The sequence below is a fragment of the Balaenoptera acutorostrata genome, chromosome 4 (genome assembly GCF_949987535.1).
Source record: "Balaenoptera acutorostrata chromosome 4, mBalAcu1.1, whole genome shotgun sequence".
NCBI classification, from domain to species: Eukaryota; Metazoa; Chordata; class Mammalia; order Artiodactyla; family Balaenopteridae; genus Balaenoptera; species Balaenoptera acutorostrata.
Window position 1 is genome coordinate 41,514,615 of NC_080067.1, and position 18,665 is coordinate 41,533,279.

The 18,665-nt window shown below is 38.7% G+C and overlaps 1 protein-coding gene across 3 annotated transcripts in view; it reads left to right on the top strand.

Moving 5' to 3' along the window:
- The window catches only part of TIPARP (TCDD inducible poly(ADP-ribose) polymerase), a 116,673-nt gene extending 98,816 nt beyond the window's left edge, over positions 1-17,857 (top strand). For 2 of the 3 annotated variants that reach the window (XM_057545427.1, XM_007164819.2), the window contains 4 exons: positions 7,527-7,695; positions 9,019-9,179; positions 14,789-15,067; positions 15,752-17,857. In XM_057545427.1, the coding sequence (XP_057401410.1) occupies positions 7,527-7,695; positions 9,019-9,179; positions 14,789-15,067; positions 15,752-16,199 (1,057 nt within the window). In that variant the 3' untranslated portion in view covers positions 16,200-17,857. The remainder of the gene's footprint in view (positions 1-7,526; positions 7,696-9,018; positions 9,180-14,788; positions 15,068-15,751) is intronic. The other variant, XM_007164822.3, reaches the window with a different exon arrangement.
- Positions 17,858-18,665: the final 808 nt, after the last annotated feature.

The following is an 18,665-nucleotide window of genomic DNA, read 5'->3' on the forward strand; positions in this document are numbered from 1 at the left end:
TGAGAACACAGCAGACATTTTTTATTGTCTACTTTGAGACAAGTAACCTCCTTTCTTGATAGAAACCTCTCAGTTTTAAAAATATTTCACTTAAAGGGGATATTTGCTCATCTTCATAAAAATCAATAACTGCATAATTTAAGGTAGTATAAGGCATGATACATTTCTTTTTAATCTGTTGTGTTCTTTCTATCCCAGCTGTTCTTGTAGAAGTTGTTTCACTTCCTTTTCAGGCCATGGTTGATAAGTATGTCTCACTTAAGTTACCTTCTAGGAGTCTCAGGACATGTGACTGAACTGGGATAAAAGTTAAGGCTGTATGACATTTTTGATGTCTTCAGTGTGCAAAATTTAAGCCCGTGCCTCCATAAATAGATAGCAGTGAGATCTTCTGATCTCATAAACATAATTTTTATTTATGAAAGATTTTAGGCTTATCCACATTGTATTAAAAAGTTCTTTTGTATTCTTTGCTTTGAACTTATAGTTTTGTAATAAAAAAAAAAAGCCCAACGTAACAGTGTTTTAGTAGGTTCTCTTCCTCAGGTGGCTATTGTAATTTGCTTTAAGTGGTTGCATGGGGTAGAGGGGACTTCAATGTGTGATATATTTAGGGGTTTAGGAAACAGGTGTACTCAGATGGCCGTGTCTTAGTACAGAGTTTTTTGAGAATAAACTGTTATACGTATTTGTTTAGTTCCCCACATGCTTTTGGAGAATATAGAATAATAAAAGCTTAAAAACAAGTATCCCTTCATTTAGGAAGCCTACCTGGCTGCCTTTTTTCTCCTATTTCTTATCCTCTTGTTTTTAATTTCACTGTGTTCACTTCTAGAATCACTTTAATACCACAGATTATATGTCTGACAATTTGTAAATCAAACATGGGGTTTACAAATAAATGTGGTTCCACACAGCATCCACTCATTAACTTACTGCCTTCTCATTCACCTGCTTCGAAGATGTCCTAGGAGGGACCAAGAGAGCAGCACACACAGCCAGAAGTTTGCCCTAAGAAAGTTGATCCCCAGAAACTCATTGACTCTTAAAGTAAGGAATATTTTTACCTACCCAAAAATCTTTTGAGGTAAATCCATGAACCAGGTTTAATGTTAATTGTTTTACGGAGTGATCTAAATCTCAGCAATGCTGCCTTGAATAGGTCAGGTCTCCTTAGAGGTGGGCAGGTTTAATTGTGAGTCAACATTTGATTCTTAGTCTGCTCATAAGTACTGAGGGCCATATGCAAAATAATTTAAAAAAAAAACAACTCCCAATTTTGATTTGTAGGTATGTCTGTGTCTACAACTACTTCTGGATACAAAGGGGAAAACCCAGTTGTTACCAAGGCCCAATGTCATAGTGTAGAAGTTAAGTAGAGAATTTTAACCTCTGGTACATATTGAAAGATATTGCTTTGTATATAGGCAACATACAAAGATAGATAATTTTATAGATAATTTTTATTATCTCCCCAAATAGCTTTGCGCTATTTATTCGAGTCAGTGTTAGCAAAAGTCTTAATTAGTAACAGAATAAATGACAGTTACTATGCTTCTAAAGCAGAAAGAATACATAGTCCTCTGAAGTTTAATAACTACACTGCTGTCACAAAGTATGTTGGTATTATATATGCCATGGCTTTGATTCTCATCACCTTGTAACATATTTGAAGGGATCTATAAGCTGCCAGATATTCCAACATTGCTAAATGAGTTCCTGGAAACATCAAAGCCAGGTATCAAAAGCCAGCTAATATTTCGTGCGCCTGTGAAATTTCTTTAGCAGCAGCAAACATACCCCATCTGTCATGCCTGTCTCAAGTCTGTAGCAGAAGAGCCTAAATAGTCTCCATATTGCATTTGATCTTTATCCTTCTATCATTATGACCCTTAGTTTGGGGAGACATTTTCACTTTACATCATAGTAATAAATAATTGTGTCTGATTAATCCAGCTGATTAGGGTGGGTGTTGATTAGTTTGAGGTCACAGGTTTATCCTTGTAGAAACCAGTTAACTTTTATAGGCAGGAAGCCAAGGTTCCGAAGTCTAACCCACCTGGTTAAAACTGTACAGAGTAGCGTCCAGAAAACTTTATACTTAATTGACCTTTGCTAAAGTCTGAGTTCTATATCTTATTTGCATCATCTTCCCACTTAAATGTTTTCTGTCTCCCGTGACTCCTGTTTCATTCAGTGGCACCATTATCCAGTCTTCCAGATCAGAAACATGGGACACATCCTGGACCCTTTCTACTCCCTTCAGCCCCTCTATGCAGTTAGAGTCTAACTCTTAAATACGCTCAAATCATCCCCACTGTTAACCTCCTGAGTTCTCTACCATCATTTGCCTTATATGCAGTTCTAATAGCTATAGGTGGCTAAGCATAGAATAATAAATATTAATAATAAACATGCTGATAAATATTTAGCAAATAAGGGCCTGTCTCCACCCTTCCCCCACCTTCCTCTACCAAAAATAAACAAATCAGTCCTCCATACCACTACTGTTGGAGTGACGTTTATAAAAGGCAAGTCTGACCCTTTTTGAAACCCACCAGTGATTCCTGCTGCGCACAGAATCAAGTCCTAACTTCTTAACCTAGCATACAAAGCTCTTCGTTATCTGGCCCCAGCCAGCCTATCCAGTCCAGTCTCATCTCTTATCATCCCACTCACACACACATACACCCTGACCTCCCACGTGAACTGCATGTGCTGCTCACTCTGGGTCTCTTGTGCCTCGCTTGGTTGGCTTCTACACATGTCAGTCACTCTGCATGTGGTGTCCTGCCTCTCATTGTCTGCCTGGTGGCTGGCCAAACTTGGCTCCCGTTTCATCCATTCTGGGACACCTTCCTTGACCACCTTGCGTGACCCCTTTCCCAGCAGAGTTAGGCCCTCTGCCTCTGGATTGTTCCAGACCACCTTTGTGCCACATTTCACACTGTGCCACAGGGTTTGCTTGTCTCTCTCTCTCCCCACTGACTTCTGGGTATTTTGCCTTTTTCATCTTCTTATCCCAACATGTAGTCCAGTGCCTAATCAGTGTGTCTACTTAAGATTACCTTTCTTTGTTTTCAATTGTCACATTTCTTTCTTGGTTTCAAACAATTTATAGAGAAATTGCCTAAAACGGCTACACTCTCCTGAGCTCCCAAATTCATAGTCCCAAGAACTATTTATCCAGTGAAGAGATCATGTCCTGACTAATTTCTGTTTCATTCAGCAACTATTCTTTAATAGTTTTGGTTTTCATTACAGCTCTATTATTTATATCGCAAGCCCTTTTTACTTTTTAGTATCTGAAATATACGTAGAAGAAATGATGGTGTGTGGGGCAGACTTTCTGACTTAGTGTGGGTGTTGGTGCTCTATGTGTTGATAATATATGTTGGAAATGTTGGTGTGTCAAGGTATTTGTTAAGTAGGAAAAAAACCATTGTTAGAAAGCATCTAAATTATGAGAATGGGTGTCCTTTTCAGAATTTTTAATTAGTTTTGTATCTGGATTCTTGTATTGGTATATGTGGTGGTATGTTTGTTGGTGAAGCATGTGGACACAGAATTGTTAATATTTCAGCAGTTCATGTTCATTCTTCCCATCAAAGCAAAAATCAGCAATCTGTTCACAATATTTTTTTTAATTCATCATGATAAGGTTATATTTTGGGTGAGTCCACATTGATTGATTGTAGCCACATGAATATTTAACCAAATCTAAATTCTGCGCAGTGGCTCTCTCCCATACTCACTCTTTTCTGGCCATCCCTCAGTAAGGCTACTATTAAGTCAGATAGGGTTCTCATCTGCCAGGATGATTGCATATTGCCTTTACGAAACCCTATCCTTCCCACCTCCACCCCCATCTCTAGCACTGTCTCTGTTGCTCAGTTTTTTACACATCCTGTATTTACTACTTTGACCTTTTATCACAATCTGCTCAATACTCTAAATTCCAACCTTTATTTAAGGCTCTGAGACCCTGGACTTATCTCCTTAGCTCATGGCCCGACATCTCTCACAGTGTCTGTTATATACCCTGTTCACATTTTCTCATCTCTTATGTACCCTTGTTTAGGTTTCCTTTTCCAGCTCTCTGTTCCTGTCCTTCCCTGTCCCTACCCTTCAAGCAAAATGCTTGAAGAACTCTTTTTTTCTTGTTCTTCCACACAACCTTCACTTACTGGTAGTTATTTCCTATTAAACTATTCCTAAAATTCTTTCTCTTACAGAAAGCTATCTTGGATTGATACTGGAAAGCCTCTTACTTTTCCTAACCTTTATCCATTCCTGGAGGAGTAGCCATCTCCTCTCCCATAATGCTGCATTATTCTATTCTTTGTTCTCTCATTCTATTCTTTGTCCTCTCATTCTTTGTCCTCTCATTCCCAGAGTGTACTTGCCACCGATGAGTTTAGATAGGCAAATGTACTGCTTCTTTGGTTTTAGATTTTGTTAGTTATTTCCCTCTTGAAGCCCTGGAAGCCAGGGACTACATCTGCTTAATTATTTGTGTATTGCCTTACAGCCCACCATCACCATTTCCACACACACGACTCATAACTGCTTTCTGGTAACATGAAACAATGGCTTGATAAGAGTGGTAGATGTTGAACATTTGGCATTCGTGTTGCATGAATTTTACACTGATGTACATTGAGGAGAATAAAAACTCTTGGCTTTGGATTTTTTTTTTTTTTTTTTTTGGCTGCATTGGGTCTTTGTTGCTGCACACAGGCTTTCTCTAGTCGCGGCGAGCGGGGGCTACTTTTCTTTGTGGTGCGCGGGCTTCTCACTGCGGTGGCTTCTCTTGTTGCGGAGCACGGGCTCTAGGTGCACAGGCTTCAGTAGTTGTGGCACATGGGCTTCAGTAGTTGTGGCTCACGGGCTCTAGAGTGCAGGCTCAGTACTTGTGGTGCACGGGCTTAGTTGTTCCGCGGCTGTCGGATCTTCCCGGACCAGGGCTCAAACCCACGTCCCCTGCATGGGCAGGCGGATTCTTAACCACTGCACCACCAGGGAAGTCCCGGCTCTGGATTTTTTAAGGATTCCCTGTTTAAGGGAGAGCAGGTGGTAAAATTAATCTTATAAAAAGATAATTTAATGTTTTTCAGATTTGTTGTTTTGTCTTTGTCAAGGCTACTAAAGCATATTGAAAATCAAATAGCGCTAAAACAGTACTTTGATAACATCAATCCACAGAACAGTTGATTGTAGTAAATTAGGATTTGTTATAAAAATTTCATAATGCCCAAAGGACTGAAGTACACAGAGAATGTAGCAAAAGCTGCAGTTTTAGATGTCTTTCTCATGCAAATCATTATCTATGAAGTCTTAATAATACAGGAGTAAACAGAAATTGCTAGAGAGATGTCCAGAATAAAATCTGATACTTTAATAGCAAAAAGCATTGGCTGTTTATATTATAATGTATGTTATTAACATAATGACTGCTCTTCTAAGAACTCCATAAAGAAAATACTGAGGATTTGTTAACTCATAATTAGGAACAGTTACTGGGAAATAAACTTAAAACAGGAAAATCTGTTTAGAAACTGGACATGATCTTAACAGGGAGAAAGAGGTTAATATCTCTCCACTCAGTGATAACATCAGATTCTCCTAAAGTTAAGGAAAAATTGTTTAAAGCAGCTCGATGTGAAATTTAATTTAGGTATAGGAGTTCCAGTTTTCAATGTTTTTCTTTTTTGAAGAATTTCCCAGAAATGTTTTTTAAAATTTTGGATTACGTATTCCTTTTGACCATAAATAATTTTAAACAAAGTAGTGTTCAAATGTGATGTAAACTACATTTTATTGTCTTCTTCCCATTTCACACTTAAAATTATATGTTCCATTTAAGACTACATCCTACTAGTTAGGTTGAAATTAGGCATCCTAATCCTAACTTGAAATTAAGCAAGAAATTAGGGGTTTTGGAAGCTTTTTAGGAATTGTTAAAGGAACATAACTGCTGTTTTACAAGTCATGTGCTCCATGGCACCGTCAGTTGGTATATGACGTTTTTTTTTTTCTTTTTTCAAATAGAACCTGATTCACAAATTATGAACATTGGGGTGGAGGGTGGGAAATATTTTCTTTCCCTCATATTTGCCGGGGTGTTTAGTGAGAGATGTTAAATAGGTCTTCATGGGTAAGAGCACTGTCATAGGTTTAGGAAGAGTACCTTCTAGCCTTCTAGCCCTCATCATGGTACTTCAGTATCTACCTTAGCATATTAAAGGGACCGAGGAGTGGCTGCAGTACGTAAATTGTTTAACTTTGTGTAACCAAGTTTTTCAAACTTTTGACCACAGAATGCTTTTTGCACAGAATACCTATTAACAGTCCTTGAAACAAATGTTCCGAGAGCAGTCTGGAGCGTCACACTAACCAACAAAACCCATAGATCAAAATTAATACCTTTTTCAAAATCCTGATTTACTGAAAGGAAATATGTTAATTATTGGGAATATCTATCCAAACACCTGGATTTCACCTGAGCCAGTTTTGAGTGCCACTGGATCTGGAGTATTTGGATGTGTGTTATAGACAGTCATTTAGAAATCTGTGGTTGAAAGAATGTATTTGGAAGCTTAGTCACTCTGCTTATATCTGTGATGTTATTATTTTATGTTTTCTTAGGGAAATTTTGAAATATACATGAAGAGAGAGAAAAATAAAATGAACATTTTGCCATTAATGGCAAACACTCAGATGTTTCAAACACTAGATGTTTCAAACACTAGATGAAGTTCCATTAAAAAAGGAACACACGTTTTTTAGACCACCCTTTATAAATTAAATTTTTAAGTGATTCTGATTTATATAGCAGAACCTACACACACACACACACACACACACACACACACACACACACACACACACACACACACACACACACACACGTAAAGTGCTTATTCAGCAGCAGCAGACCAGATAACAGAATGACGAAACTATTCTCATAGCTGAACTTTATAATAATCCAAACTATTTTTTCTCATGTTTCGTCAACTTTTTTTTCTAGACAATATTGATGTTGGGTAGATTAGCAGTACTTGCCTCATCTGGGGTCATTTTATTTTTCCTGTCTTTCATCAGACAATATTGTGTATTCCTATGTTGACTTAGGAAAACTGATGCCTCTTGAAAAAGGACAAGCTTCAAGAGAAGTTCGTTTCTCTGTCTGCTTTCTGTGTCAGCTTCATCCTAGAGCTGACTCCCTGATTGGTTGAGACCAGGTTTGGCTCATCCCACTGTGGTAGGGAGGGTGGGACTGTGTTGATTGGTTTAGGCCAGTGATGTTATGGGATAGAATCAATCCCTACTCCATGGCTTGCACGCTTTGGTCTTGAGGCATATACGAAATGGGGAAAAAACCAGCAATGATGTCCTTTTACTCCAAACAAGACAAGCTTTGAAAATTCTACAGTATGCTATACTAGATATTTGTAATGTCACATGAGATGTTTAGATATTTCCATTATTTATTAACAGTTCATTTTTTTCTTGGGTCTTTTTAGAGGACAAGAATTTTGGGCAGATTTGAATGCCATGAATGTGTATGAAACAACTGAATTTGACCAACTGCGAAGGCTGTCCACACCACCCTCTAGCAATGTCAACTCTATTTACCACACAGTCTGGAAATTCTTCTGTAGGGACCACTTTGGATGGAGAGAGTATCCTGAGGTATTTACAGGTTCTTTTTCCCAAAAGTGCGTTTAAATTTTTTTGTCTTTCACTGTTCCTTTTCAACGATGACTAGACAGAACCACAGATCAAAGAGCTTATGGATGTAAAATTGAGTCTTGTTGATATCAGTAACGCTTTTCTCTCTTGATTTTTCTGAAAGTATATTTTTTTCCGTTAATCTGGAACCCATAAATAGAATACCACTATTATCAGAGAGAAAATGCTTTTCCCAGTATCTTATACTATAGGAGCCAAGTATTTAATGTGGTAAGTACTCAGACTCAGTGCCGCCTTTGGAGTAATTTTAATGAGATGAGCACTGGTGTAACTATTGGCTATATCTGGCTCCTGGTGGTTGGATCATGTGTTACACTATTAGCATTTTAGAAGTCTAGGGGGAAACAATTACCCTTAAGCCCCTGGAAGAAGTACTTGAAGATGTTTACTGAACTCTGGTCAGGCAAATCAGTCATTTAAAATTCTATCACATGTGCACATGCATCCTCAGTCTGAGATGGTAAGAATAGCTCATCCATCACAAAGCGAGGTTTTAAAATGATGGTGGTTTATTTTGCCTGTGAATGAGAATTCTGAGTCACATTTAATAAGTGCCCTGAAATGGACTTAAAGATTAATTTCACATTCCAAAGATCTGACTTCTTCAATTTGATTAAGTTCATTTCCAGTATTACAAAAAGGGAGAATTGACTTATCTACCTTAGGTTTTCTTTTAAGGCAATAGCAAAAGAAAATGACCAAGTATGTTAATTAGTGTAAAACACAATATTGAGTTAAAATTTCTGACTCTTAAGTAGTCACTAGGATCTAATACCTTTCAAAGAGAATAAGAGGCTGTTTAAAATGTATCCTCAGAATAGTTAGACTGTCCCTGTGTTTTTCCTCAGAGAGGTTTCTTGGGTTTGGAACTTAATTGGTTTATTTGAACTGTATATACTACCATCTTAAATCCTGTTCTGAAACTCCCTTAAGAAATATAAAAAAAAAATTCTCCAGGACATTCTTAAAGCCTCAAAATAGAATAGACTAATCCTTCACATGTTTCATAAGGTGGAAATCCATGTTCTGAACAGGAAGCATTTTTCTATTCTGCATCTTTAAAGAAGATAAAATTCCTATGTGTAACAGGAGGTAATTTGACTCTCTGTACTTTATTGAAACACTTCTGATGTTAACAGCAAAATTAACTATTTTTACCTTTAGTTACATTAACATTTTTCATAATTTATAGTGACTATTTACCATTTATTGCTTTTTTAACTTGCTTTTTTTTTCCTTTACCTTCTGTTTTCTACTCCATAGTCTGTTATTCGATTGATTGAAGAAGCCAACTCTCGGGGTTTGAAAGAGGTCCGATTTATGATGTGGAACAACCACTACATTCTTCACAACTCATTCTTCAGGAGAGAAATAAAAAGGAGACCCCTCTTCCGTTCCTGTTTTATACTGCTTCCATATTTACAGTAAGTGTCCAGCAGAAAGTCTCACCTTTGCTTCCATTTTATGTAAATGTACACTTAATGCCAAAGAGAAAAAGACTGTAAAAGACTAACTTGATTATTACCTCTAGAATATAAAATTCTGAGTTATTCTTTAGATTTAATTCTTCAAAAAATATAGTTCAGATAAGCTGCAATTAACCCAACACTAAAAGAGTGCGTATCCTATTGGATTTTTTGAACTGAAAAGCAGAGTTAACATTTTTCCACAGCTAAAAGTACTTATACAGTATCTGGAATAAGGCAGAGTTTGCATTTGCCTCCTTCATGGAAGATTGAGATACCCTTCTATGTTATGGGACTATTTCCCAGCCCAGGTAAACTGTCTTGGCAAGTAGAGAGAGAGTCCCTCAAGGTGGTGTTCTCTATTCTTCTTCCTTGAGTGAATTTGCATGGGAAGAATTCACCTTTTCAAATAATTTGCATTCTCATTTGCTCAGTAAGCCCCATCTTCCTATAATACGCACTAAAATTACCCGTCATACTTTTAGGTCGAGACTGAACTCATCCTTCTGAATTATAGGTGAGCTCTCCTTCCATTTTCCCAAGTGCCATTTTTCTTTTGCCTCTCTAGAGAGCCCACTGGCACATCTCCATAGGTCCCAAAAGCTGGGGCACATTACCATTAGCAAGGCCATGTCTGAAAGCTAGTATCTCTAGGGAAATCATGATCTACTCTAGTCAGATACACCATATTTAGAGCTTGATTTTTAAAATGCTACTAGGTTTACTTGGTTTTATGAACTGGGGAGGTCTAGGGTAATATTGGTTGGTCTCTTTTGCTGATCTTTGAGGTAAAAATCTTCTTTTATATTCTTACTAGTAGTTTTTTATTCCAAGCCCAAAGTGTGTTTTTCCCAGATCATTATGGCAGAGTGTTAATGATTCTAATTCTGAGATTGCAAAGGGAACATTAAAAACAAAATATAAACAAAAATCCCTGAAATGCTGGGTACCCAAAAACAATTTGTTAATAAGGCAGATTTTAGAAATATATATATTGACTTGAGGTAAATATGTGCTTTCTTCTTGGTTCAAGTGTAGGTTTTTTTTAAAAATTATTATTAGAAACTAATAAAAATGCCATTTCACTAGCACAGCTGGAGATAGTGTCAGCGTCCAGTAGTTAGGAACATATTGTCCTCCTAGTGAGACAGTAGAACTCATTAGTGAGACCGGCAGCTTGGCATGCTGAGCCAATCAAGTGAGATGCAGCTTCTGTGAGAGAGGAAGAATGCTCGTTCAAGTGTTGCATTGTTGGGGGAGTTTTACAGAATAGTGAAAATTGATTTGTTTCGATCCTATGTAATTATGGAATACCCTCTTCCCCCCACCTTTTTTTAAACTTAGGCTTGTTTTGTAAAAGTATGAACTGTAAAAATAATATGAGCAGTAGTAGAATTAATGCCACAGATATGGCCTTCCTATTTATAACATAGGCTTACAAGAGAACAAAGAAAGTCACTCTCTTTTTCTTTTTAAAATTTCCTAGTTTAGTCTTCTTATCTGGAACAGTGATCATCAGGTATAAAGTAGGAGCTTAGCAAACCAAAGAGATAGTGCAGACATTTCAAGAGGAAAAGAGCAGAGAAGCAGCAAGTTCACCAGGGTGGAATGGGTAAATGCAGCCTTCAGTTCCTGTCTGCCCTAGAGTCTGGGGCTGGCCTAGAGGGCAGAAAGAGGAGGGAGACTAATTACAAAAAGCAGATTTCAGAAGTAGATTTCTAGAGAGACTGTGATCTTAGCCAGGAAGAAAGTTTTGTTTTTAAGTGTTAGCAAACACAAAGGGTCAAAGAAAAACACAGGTGTCAAAAAGGCCACAATTATCAGGGAATCAGAGACGCCTAAGAATTGGGAATGCTGGAGCAGGGAGGCGGAGGGTGAGGCAAGGGCTTCGTTCGTGAGTTACGGCAAGCTTGGCTCTTTTTTTTTGTTTTGTTTGTTTGTTTGTTTGTTTTTGTTGTTTTTTTATTTATTTTTTTATTTTTTTATTTTTTTATTTTTTATTTTTTTAGCTGTGTTGGGTCTTCGTTTCTGTGCGAGGGCTTTCTCTAGTTGCGGCAAGCAGGGGCCACTCTTCATCGCGGTGCTTTGGCCTCTCATTATCGCGGCCTCTCTTGCTGCGGAGCACAGGCTCCAGACGCACAGGCTTAGTAATTGTGGCTCACAGGCCCAGCTGCTCCGTGGCATGTGGGATCTTCCCAGACCAGGGCTCGAACCCGTGTCCCCTGCATTGGCAGGCAGATTCTCAACCACTGCGCCACCAGGGAAGCCCAAGCTTGGCTCTTTTTAAATGAGGGTTTCCCTGCTTTTTTTCCCCTTCCAGTTTTATTGAGATATAATTGACATAAAACACTGTATAAGTTGAAAGTGCACAGCGTAATGACTTAATATACGTATATGTTGTAAAATGGCTACCACAATCAAGTTTAGCTAACATTCCTCATAGTTAAAATTTTTTTCCATGTGCTTGCTGATTTTTAATAGGGCTGATAAAAAGGATCTTATTCTTTCATATTCTTAGAATACTTGAGCTAAGGCTGCATAAGCACACAAATATCAGATTTAGAGGTTTGGAAGTCCATTTCAGCTGGAAGGACATCTGTCCTGTGCAATCACCTCATGGTCATGAGAAGGCCTGAGAGGAGTTCTTTGACTCCTCCCCAAAAAGGATAAAATTAATTTTTACTTCATCACTGAAGTTAGGTTAGGAAACGTCTTTCAGAATGGCCAGGGGAGGGAAGGAGAGTGATAAAAGGTGACCTTGGATTAGGAAAATTTGTTCTTCAGAGGCCCTTGAGTACAAGTGCCATAGCCTTTGACTTTGCCTCTCTAAAGAAGGCTGGTTACAGTGTGGGAAGCTCGCAGTATGTCACTGGAATACCCATGAGCTGAATACAGACTCAGCATTCTTGGAAAATAAAGCTACATTTGTAACTGTGCTTAGAATATGTATTTTTAACCCATGGCAACCAGAGTGTAGAGTTCCATCAGACAGATGTCTATATACATTTTTATGTTTTAGCCCAATTAAGATGTTGGCTTATTGAAAGTAAGCATCCATGGGTAAGAATGGATGCTTAACCAAATACATAAAATCTGATTGAATGTCTTAGGATAGATGGGATTTATTTACACAGGCTCATCTTCAAGCATATGTAAGGAAATCATAGACCCCCCAGTCCGCTGAGAAAGGAAAGGAGACATTTGAAGCTTTCATTTTGTGAAACTGATTTCTAGGCAGGAATGCTAGCAGAAGGAAAAGGACCAGTCTCTTCTATTGTCAGTCAGTGCCACGTTTTCAGTATGGCTGTGACAGCCTAAAACCTATTTTGGGCAGAGTGGTTGGGAGAATCTTACCTTCCTCCTTCAATCCAGAAACCTCTGTTGGCAACTTCAACCCCTAACAATACTGGGAAAACTGGCGAGTTAGGACTTACACTCTTTGCAGAGGAGGGATAGAGGGAACAGCTAAAAATAAGGAGCTTATAGTCTGTGTTTCCTGCCATTCCTCTAGAATGGTGATGGCTTTTTAAGGAGTTACAGACCTATCAGAGTCTGATTAAAGCAGTAGGGGCCTCTTTTCAAAAAAATGTACCAGAGAAGGAAGGCTCTGGAGGAATGTCAGGGCTTTGTGAAAATGCTCCAGCAGACCAGAACTGTTGTGCCCTCTGTCATGAAGGTTGGGGAAAACAGCACCCCTTTAGATCTCCTGAACTTAAAAGCACCTGGGGGATTCTGCAAGCCCCGGATCCACCGAGAACTTTGTCTAACAAAGGGACTTTGAGGCACATTAATCATAGGCACAGCTACTTGAAGGAGGTGGGGGGTAAAGGAGGCAGGTTGTACCTCTATAGCAAGCCATCTCTTAAAAGTCAAAAGGCTGTGGGGTAGTGGCAATGGTAGTGGGACTCAGGCAGACCTGAATTGCAATCCTGGTATCCATCCATCACTTTCAAGCCTTGTTTAAAGAAAAAAAAAAAAAAGAAGACAAAGAAGAAGAAAATATATGTACATGTGAATTGTGAAATATATGGAAATGCAAGGAGTATGCGCTTAGAAACTAGATAGGCCTGGGTTCATATCCTGTCTCTGTTCTTTACTAGCTGTGCTGGCAGTTTCTTGATTTGAAAAGTGGGGATAACCAAGCCATTGTGTGGGGTTATGACAAGTAGTGACACTGGGTGTGAAGTGCCTGGTCCACAGTATGTGCTTAGTAGTGTAAGGTGGCTGATGGTAAATATCCTCCTGGAGATTAGATGCATGTTCACCTATTGTTGTAACCTCTGTGTCCCAAAGCTCTTTTGAAAATTTCAGTTTCCTAATCCATTTGGCAGACTCAGGGCTTCCCCGTGACCACTGTATGCTGATGAGTGGAGTAGTACCCCAGCCCTGAATCTGGGTCTCAGGGTCAGGATTATCTTTGTCTCTGCTTCTTCCCTTTTGCTCTGTTTTGAAAATGGCTAAGAAAAATGATTTAAATCATTTAATCAGGCAGGAATAAGTAACTGCTTGTCTAAACTCATCCTTCAAAGTAACAGACTTGAATTTAAGGTTCAAGGATCGTCTAGTGTCTAGGGCTTAAAGTAATTAGCTCCATCTTAAGCACATCTAAAGCTGTAACATTTGAATTGTATTGACGGTTTTGTTGTTATATGTGATACTTAAAACTGAAGCAAATGCCAACTTTCAATGCCTACTCCATGATTTGTTTTTACACAAAAACCAAAGTATAAGCTTTTTATTTTTAATATTTTGTCATCTCCCTGTAAGCTCCCTCTTGCCCCACTTCACTTTGCCTCACTTTGCCTCCACTCACTATGCTTCCCCATGTACACAGCCTCTAGCAATGATGCGTTTTGTGCTTAGTACAGCAAAGTTTGAGGAACGTATATAAATTGTTGCTCCCTTGAAACGGAGCATAACTATACAGGCAAAAGAGGAATCCAGGATTCAGAAGGTAAAGATACTTATAAATTGGCATTTGCTTGCTTGCCTTGCAGCAGTACATTCCAGAGTTTTCTCCACAAGGAGGAGGCCAGGGGAAGCTAATAATAGGTTATCTCTATACAGGCAGTGTTAGCTCTAAGATTTTTTTTTTTTTAATTTTTTATTTTATTTATTTATTTATGGCTGTGTTGGGTCTTCGTTTCTGTGCGAGGGCTTTCTCCAATTGCGGCAAGTGGGGGCCACTCTTCATCGCGGTGCGTGGGCCTCTCGCCATCGCGGCCTCTCCTGTTGCGGAGCACAGGCTCCAGACGCGCAGGCTCAGTAATTGTGGCCCACGGGCCTATCTGCTCCGCGGCATGTGGGATCCTCCCAGACCAAGACCCGAACCCGTGTCCCCTGCATCGGCAGGCAGACCCTCAACCACTGCGCCACCAGGGAAGCCCTAAGATTTTTTTTTTTTTCTTCAGTTGATAGCATTTTCTATATTGTTTTTTTAAACAAGCATTGAAGCTATTCAAATTATATTAGATACTGCTGTAGAGCAGTGTACGTGAGATGGAGGTTTTGATGTAGAGCACCTCACTGCTGAGGTTTTACACTGACGTTCTCCCTCTCCCTCGTAGGACACTTGGTGGTGTTCCCACACAGGCACCTCCGCCTCTTGAAGCAACCTCATCATCACAAACCATCTGCCCAGATGGGGTCACCTCAGCAAACTTTTACCCTGAAACTTGGGTGTACATGCATCCATCTCAGGACTTCATCCAAGTGCCTGTTTCTGCAGAGGACAAAAGTTATCGAATCATTTATAATCTTTTTCATAAGACTGTGCCTGAGTTTAAATATAGAATTTTGCAAATACTGAGAGTCCAAAACCAGTTTCTTTGGGAGAAATATAAAAGGTGAGTCAGCAGTATGAAAAGTTCGAGAGCTTTTCTTGATGTAGCTAATGACAAATGCAGAACATAATAGTAGAGACTTGCATAGAACTTAATGTCATATTTGTTCATATATTAACTCACATATAATTCTCATAACAGACCTACAAGAAAGATTATCACAATCTGCATTTTACAGAAAGGAAACTGAGTCACAGAAAAGCTTGGTAACTTGCCACAGGTCATACAGCTAATATGATACGGTGCTGGAATTTGAACCCAGGCAGTCTAGCACCAGAGGCCTTGTTCTTAATCGCTTTACTATGCTGCCTCAAGTCAGCAACAAATTAATGTAATTCAGAGGGGATACATGTAGATTTGAGGAACCTCAGAATTAAGAGACTCTCAGGTTGGTGGAATTAGGTAAGGAAGTCACCCTGAGAAGGTGTGAGAACTAGATTTGAAATGGAAGAGAGAGCAAGTGAACAAATGGTTGATGGAGAAAAAAGGGAAAGGGCTTTTCTTGTCTGCAGTGGAAAAGATAAGTTTAAACTTTTAGTATGATCTTTGATGACATTTTGCCCTTGGTAGCTATTTTAACATTTCCTCCCCATTGAAACCATAAAAAGAAGTTTACGACTACATCATGCCTATTAAACTGATCTATACCTTCATTTTTCTGAACTCCCTGTCCACTCTTTGCTTTAGGAAAAAGGAATATATGAACAGGAAAATGTTTGGCCGTGACAGAATAATAAATGAGAGACATTTATTTCATGGAACATCCCAGGATGTGGTAGATGGAATCTGCAAGCACAACTTTGACCCTCGAGTCTGTGGAAAGCATGCTACAATGTTTGGACAAGGCAGTTATTTTGCAAAGAAGGCAAGCTACTCGCATAACTTTTCTAAGAAGTCCTCCAAAGGAGTCCATTTTATGTTTCTGGCTAAAGTGCTAACTGGCAGATACACGATGGGCAGCCATGGCATGAGAAGGCCCCCTCCCGTGAATCCCGGAAGTGTCACCAGTGACCTGTATGACTCTTGTGTGGATAATTTCTTTGAGCCTCAGATTTTTGTCATCTTCAATGATGACCAGAGTTACCCTTATTTTGTTATCCAGTATGAAGAAGTCAGTAACACTGTTTCCATTTGAAAAATCTTGGTACTGCTAAATTATTTGTATAAACTCAATCCAGCATTTGTAGCAGGTTTTGGATGGGTGGGCCAGAGTGGGGAACAGCATTGACATTAATAGGGCACTTTTAAGACCCATTTTTTTTTTTAAGTTGCTAGAAAGTGAAATTTTTTTTTAAGGAAAAATACAAGTTTTAAAATGACCACTTATTCTTTAATTATTTACTAATTGTTGTTAGTGTACTCAGTGTGGAAAAGACTACAGATTGCATACTCTTTTCATTCACACCTGTACATACAGGCAGCAGTGTTATTAGAAGCATTTTTTATAAAGAAACTGAACAGCCTAACTAATTACATGTGGCTTAAGCCTGGTAGAAGTTTGGCCAAATGAAATGGAGGCTGTGAGCAAAGTGAGGATTCTATTTATTTACAAAGATTAAAACTGACTGAAACTAGTACTACCATATTTAATCCCTGTGCAAAGCATCACTGCTGTGGTGTAGGATAAGTTCATGACATTCTGGTGGGTGGAAAGAAATTTCTATTTCTATCAGTAGGACTGAAATATATCACCCAACCAGAGAACATCAATGACTTTAACTGTTCTGCAGAGTTTACCCGAGATCTCAGAGTTCTGTTTAGAGGAAGTAAGAAAAAAAAAAAAAGGAACCATTTGAAAAGTTTGTCACCAGCAAAATTTTTCATTAACTAGCTACATGAAATGTGATTCTCGTGTTAAACTTCAGCGTTGGAAAAAACAGTCTCTTTCATTATCATCCCACCCCAGTTTGAAGGAGTTGGGCATCTAATTTGGTTAAAGCCAGTCCCGAGAATTAGAAGTATTACTTTATTTTAGGGTTCCAGACCTAGGCCCTGACCGAAGGTTTTAGAGAAAGGAAGTACATCTGTAACTGAATTGGTCAGGTTTTTTACTGTGCTTTGCACAAAGTAGACCCTCAAAAAAAAGTCTTTGTTGACATGGAAATATTGTTAAAGGTGGAGCTCCCACCCATCCACCTGCTTTGCCAGATGCAGCTGGGTTCCCTGGCCAACTCTGTATTTTACACTACTTCACAGAAACACACACTTGGAAATTGTGCCACTGGCCCAGCAGGAGCAGTGTTAGGTGAACATGCCACTGCCTCAGCTCAGAGAGGTAGCAGCTTGGTGTACTTCGCCTTAAGTAAAGCAAATGGACCTGGATTTATAAAAGCAGTAGTGGTTGTTCACAAAAGAATTCACCACGGAATTCTTTCAGGTACCAAGCTCCCCTAGTATGGTTGTGGTTATTTCATTTACACACAACCCTTCAGGAACTTCTGTGTTGTTTAAAGCAACATCTATCTATCCTGATGTCTCAGTGACTCGGCCTGTTTAAGCACTTACCAGGGCTTCCACACAGTAATTTATTTTGCCCTAGTAGATCTTGTTGTTTGCTGCCATTGGCATGAAGCAGCCCACTGAGGCTGGTACAGTTGTCCTTTCATTCAGTTGTAACTTGTAAACCAGTGATTCCCAATCTTTTTCAAGTTAAGACACCTTACCGTTGCTTATTTGATTTTATGAAACTTGTTCCGTTTTTTCTCCCTAAAGAAAAAAAAAAAGCTTTATGACATATTTATTTTTTTAATAAAACTAAGCAAAAATAAAAGTTCTGGTAATTCTTTAAAACTTTTTCTTGTGGTTTTGGTTCCATTTAAGACAACTGCATTCGACACGTAGTGGGTGATCTGTAAATGCTGATCGATTGCTTGAATGAATGTGTGATTGAATGGCTGAATGAACAGACCTAACCAGAACCTGCTGCCTAAACACTTGTGCTCTGAGAATCAGCAAAAAATACATTATCTGGCAGTCAACTATAAGTCACAAGAGAATAGTGAATATTTTATTTTGCAGGTAAGTGCTTGAGGGAAAGGGACAAGTTTTATTTCAGCAAACTGCTGTAGTAAAAAATATGACCAGGTTGTCCCCTGCAACAAGTGCTAAAGGAAATATAAAAAGTGTAAAAATCTCATCTGCTCTCAAGCACCTCCGCTTTCAGCTAACCTAAAGTGACCCAATTGGTAAACGTGAGCCTCTCTGACAGTACTTTCTCTCCAGTGTAATGATTTTTAAATTCATGTATAGTATTGTATGTTCTAACTAAGCAAGAACTATGGAATCAGACTTAAATTTTGTAATGGTTCCATGGATTTAAAACATACTGAAAAGCATTCAGTAAATCTGTCTCCCTACTGGCACAGCTGTAATTCACACCATTTCAGAAAGCTGGAACTCACTCTTAAACTATGGTTAAGATTTTCAGGGGGAGTCTGCAAACTAAGATATTCCAGTGTCATACAATTCTGTAGACAGGAAGGTTTATGTGTGCAAAGTTAATAAATATTGGGCCTTTGTATTTATAAATTCTAAAACCCAACTCCACCTTTTGCTATAAAACTCTTTTAGTAAGTGGCTTAGATATAAAAATAATTATTAG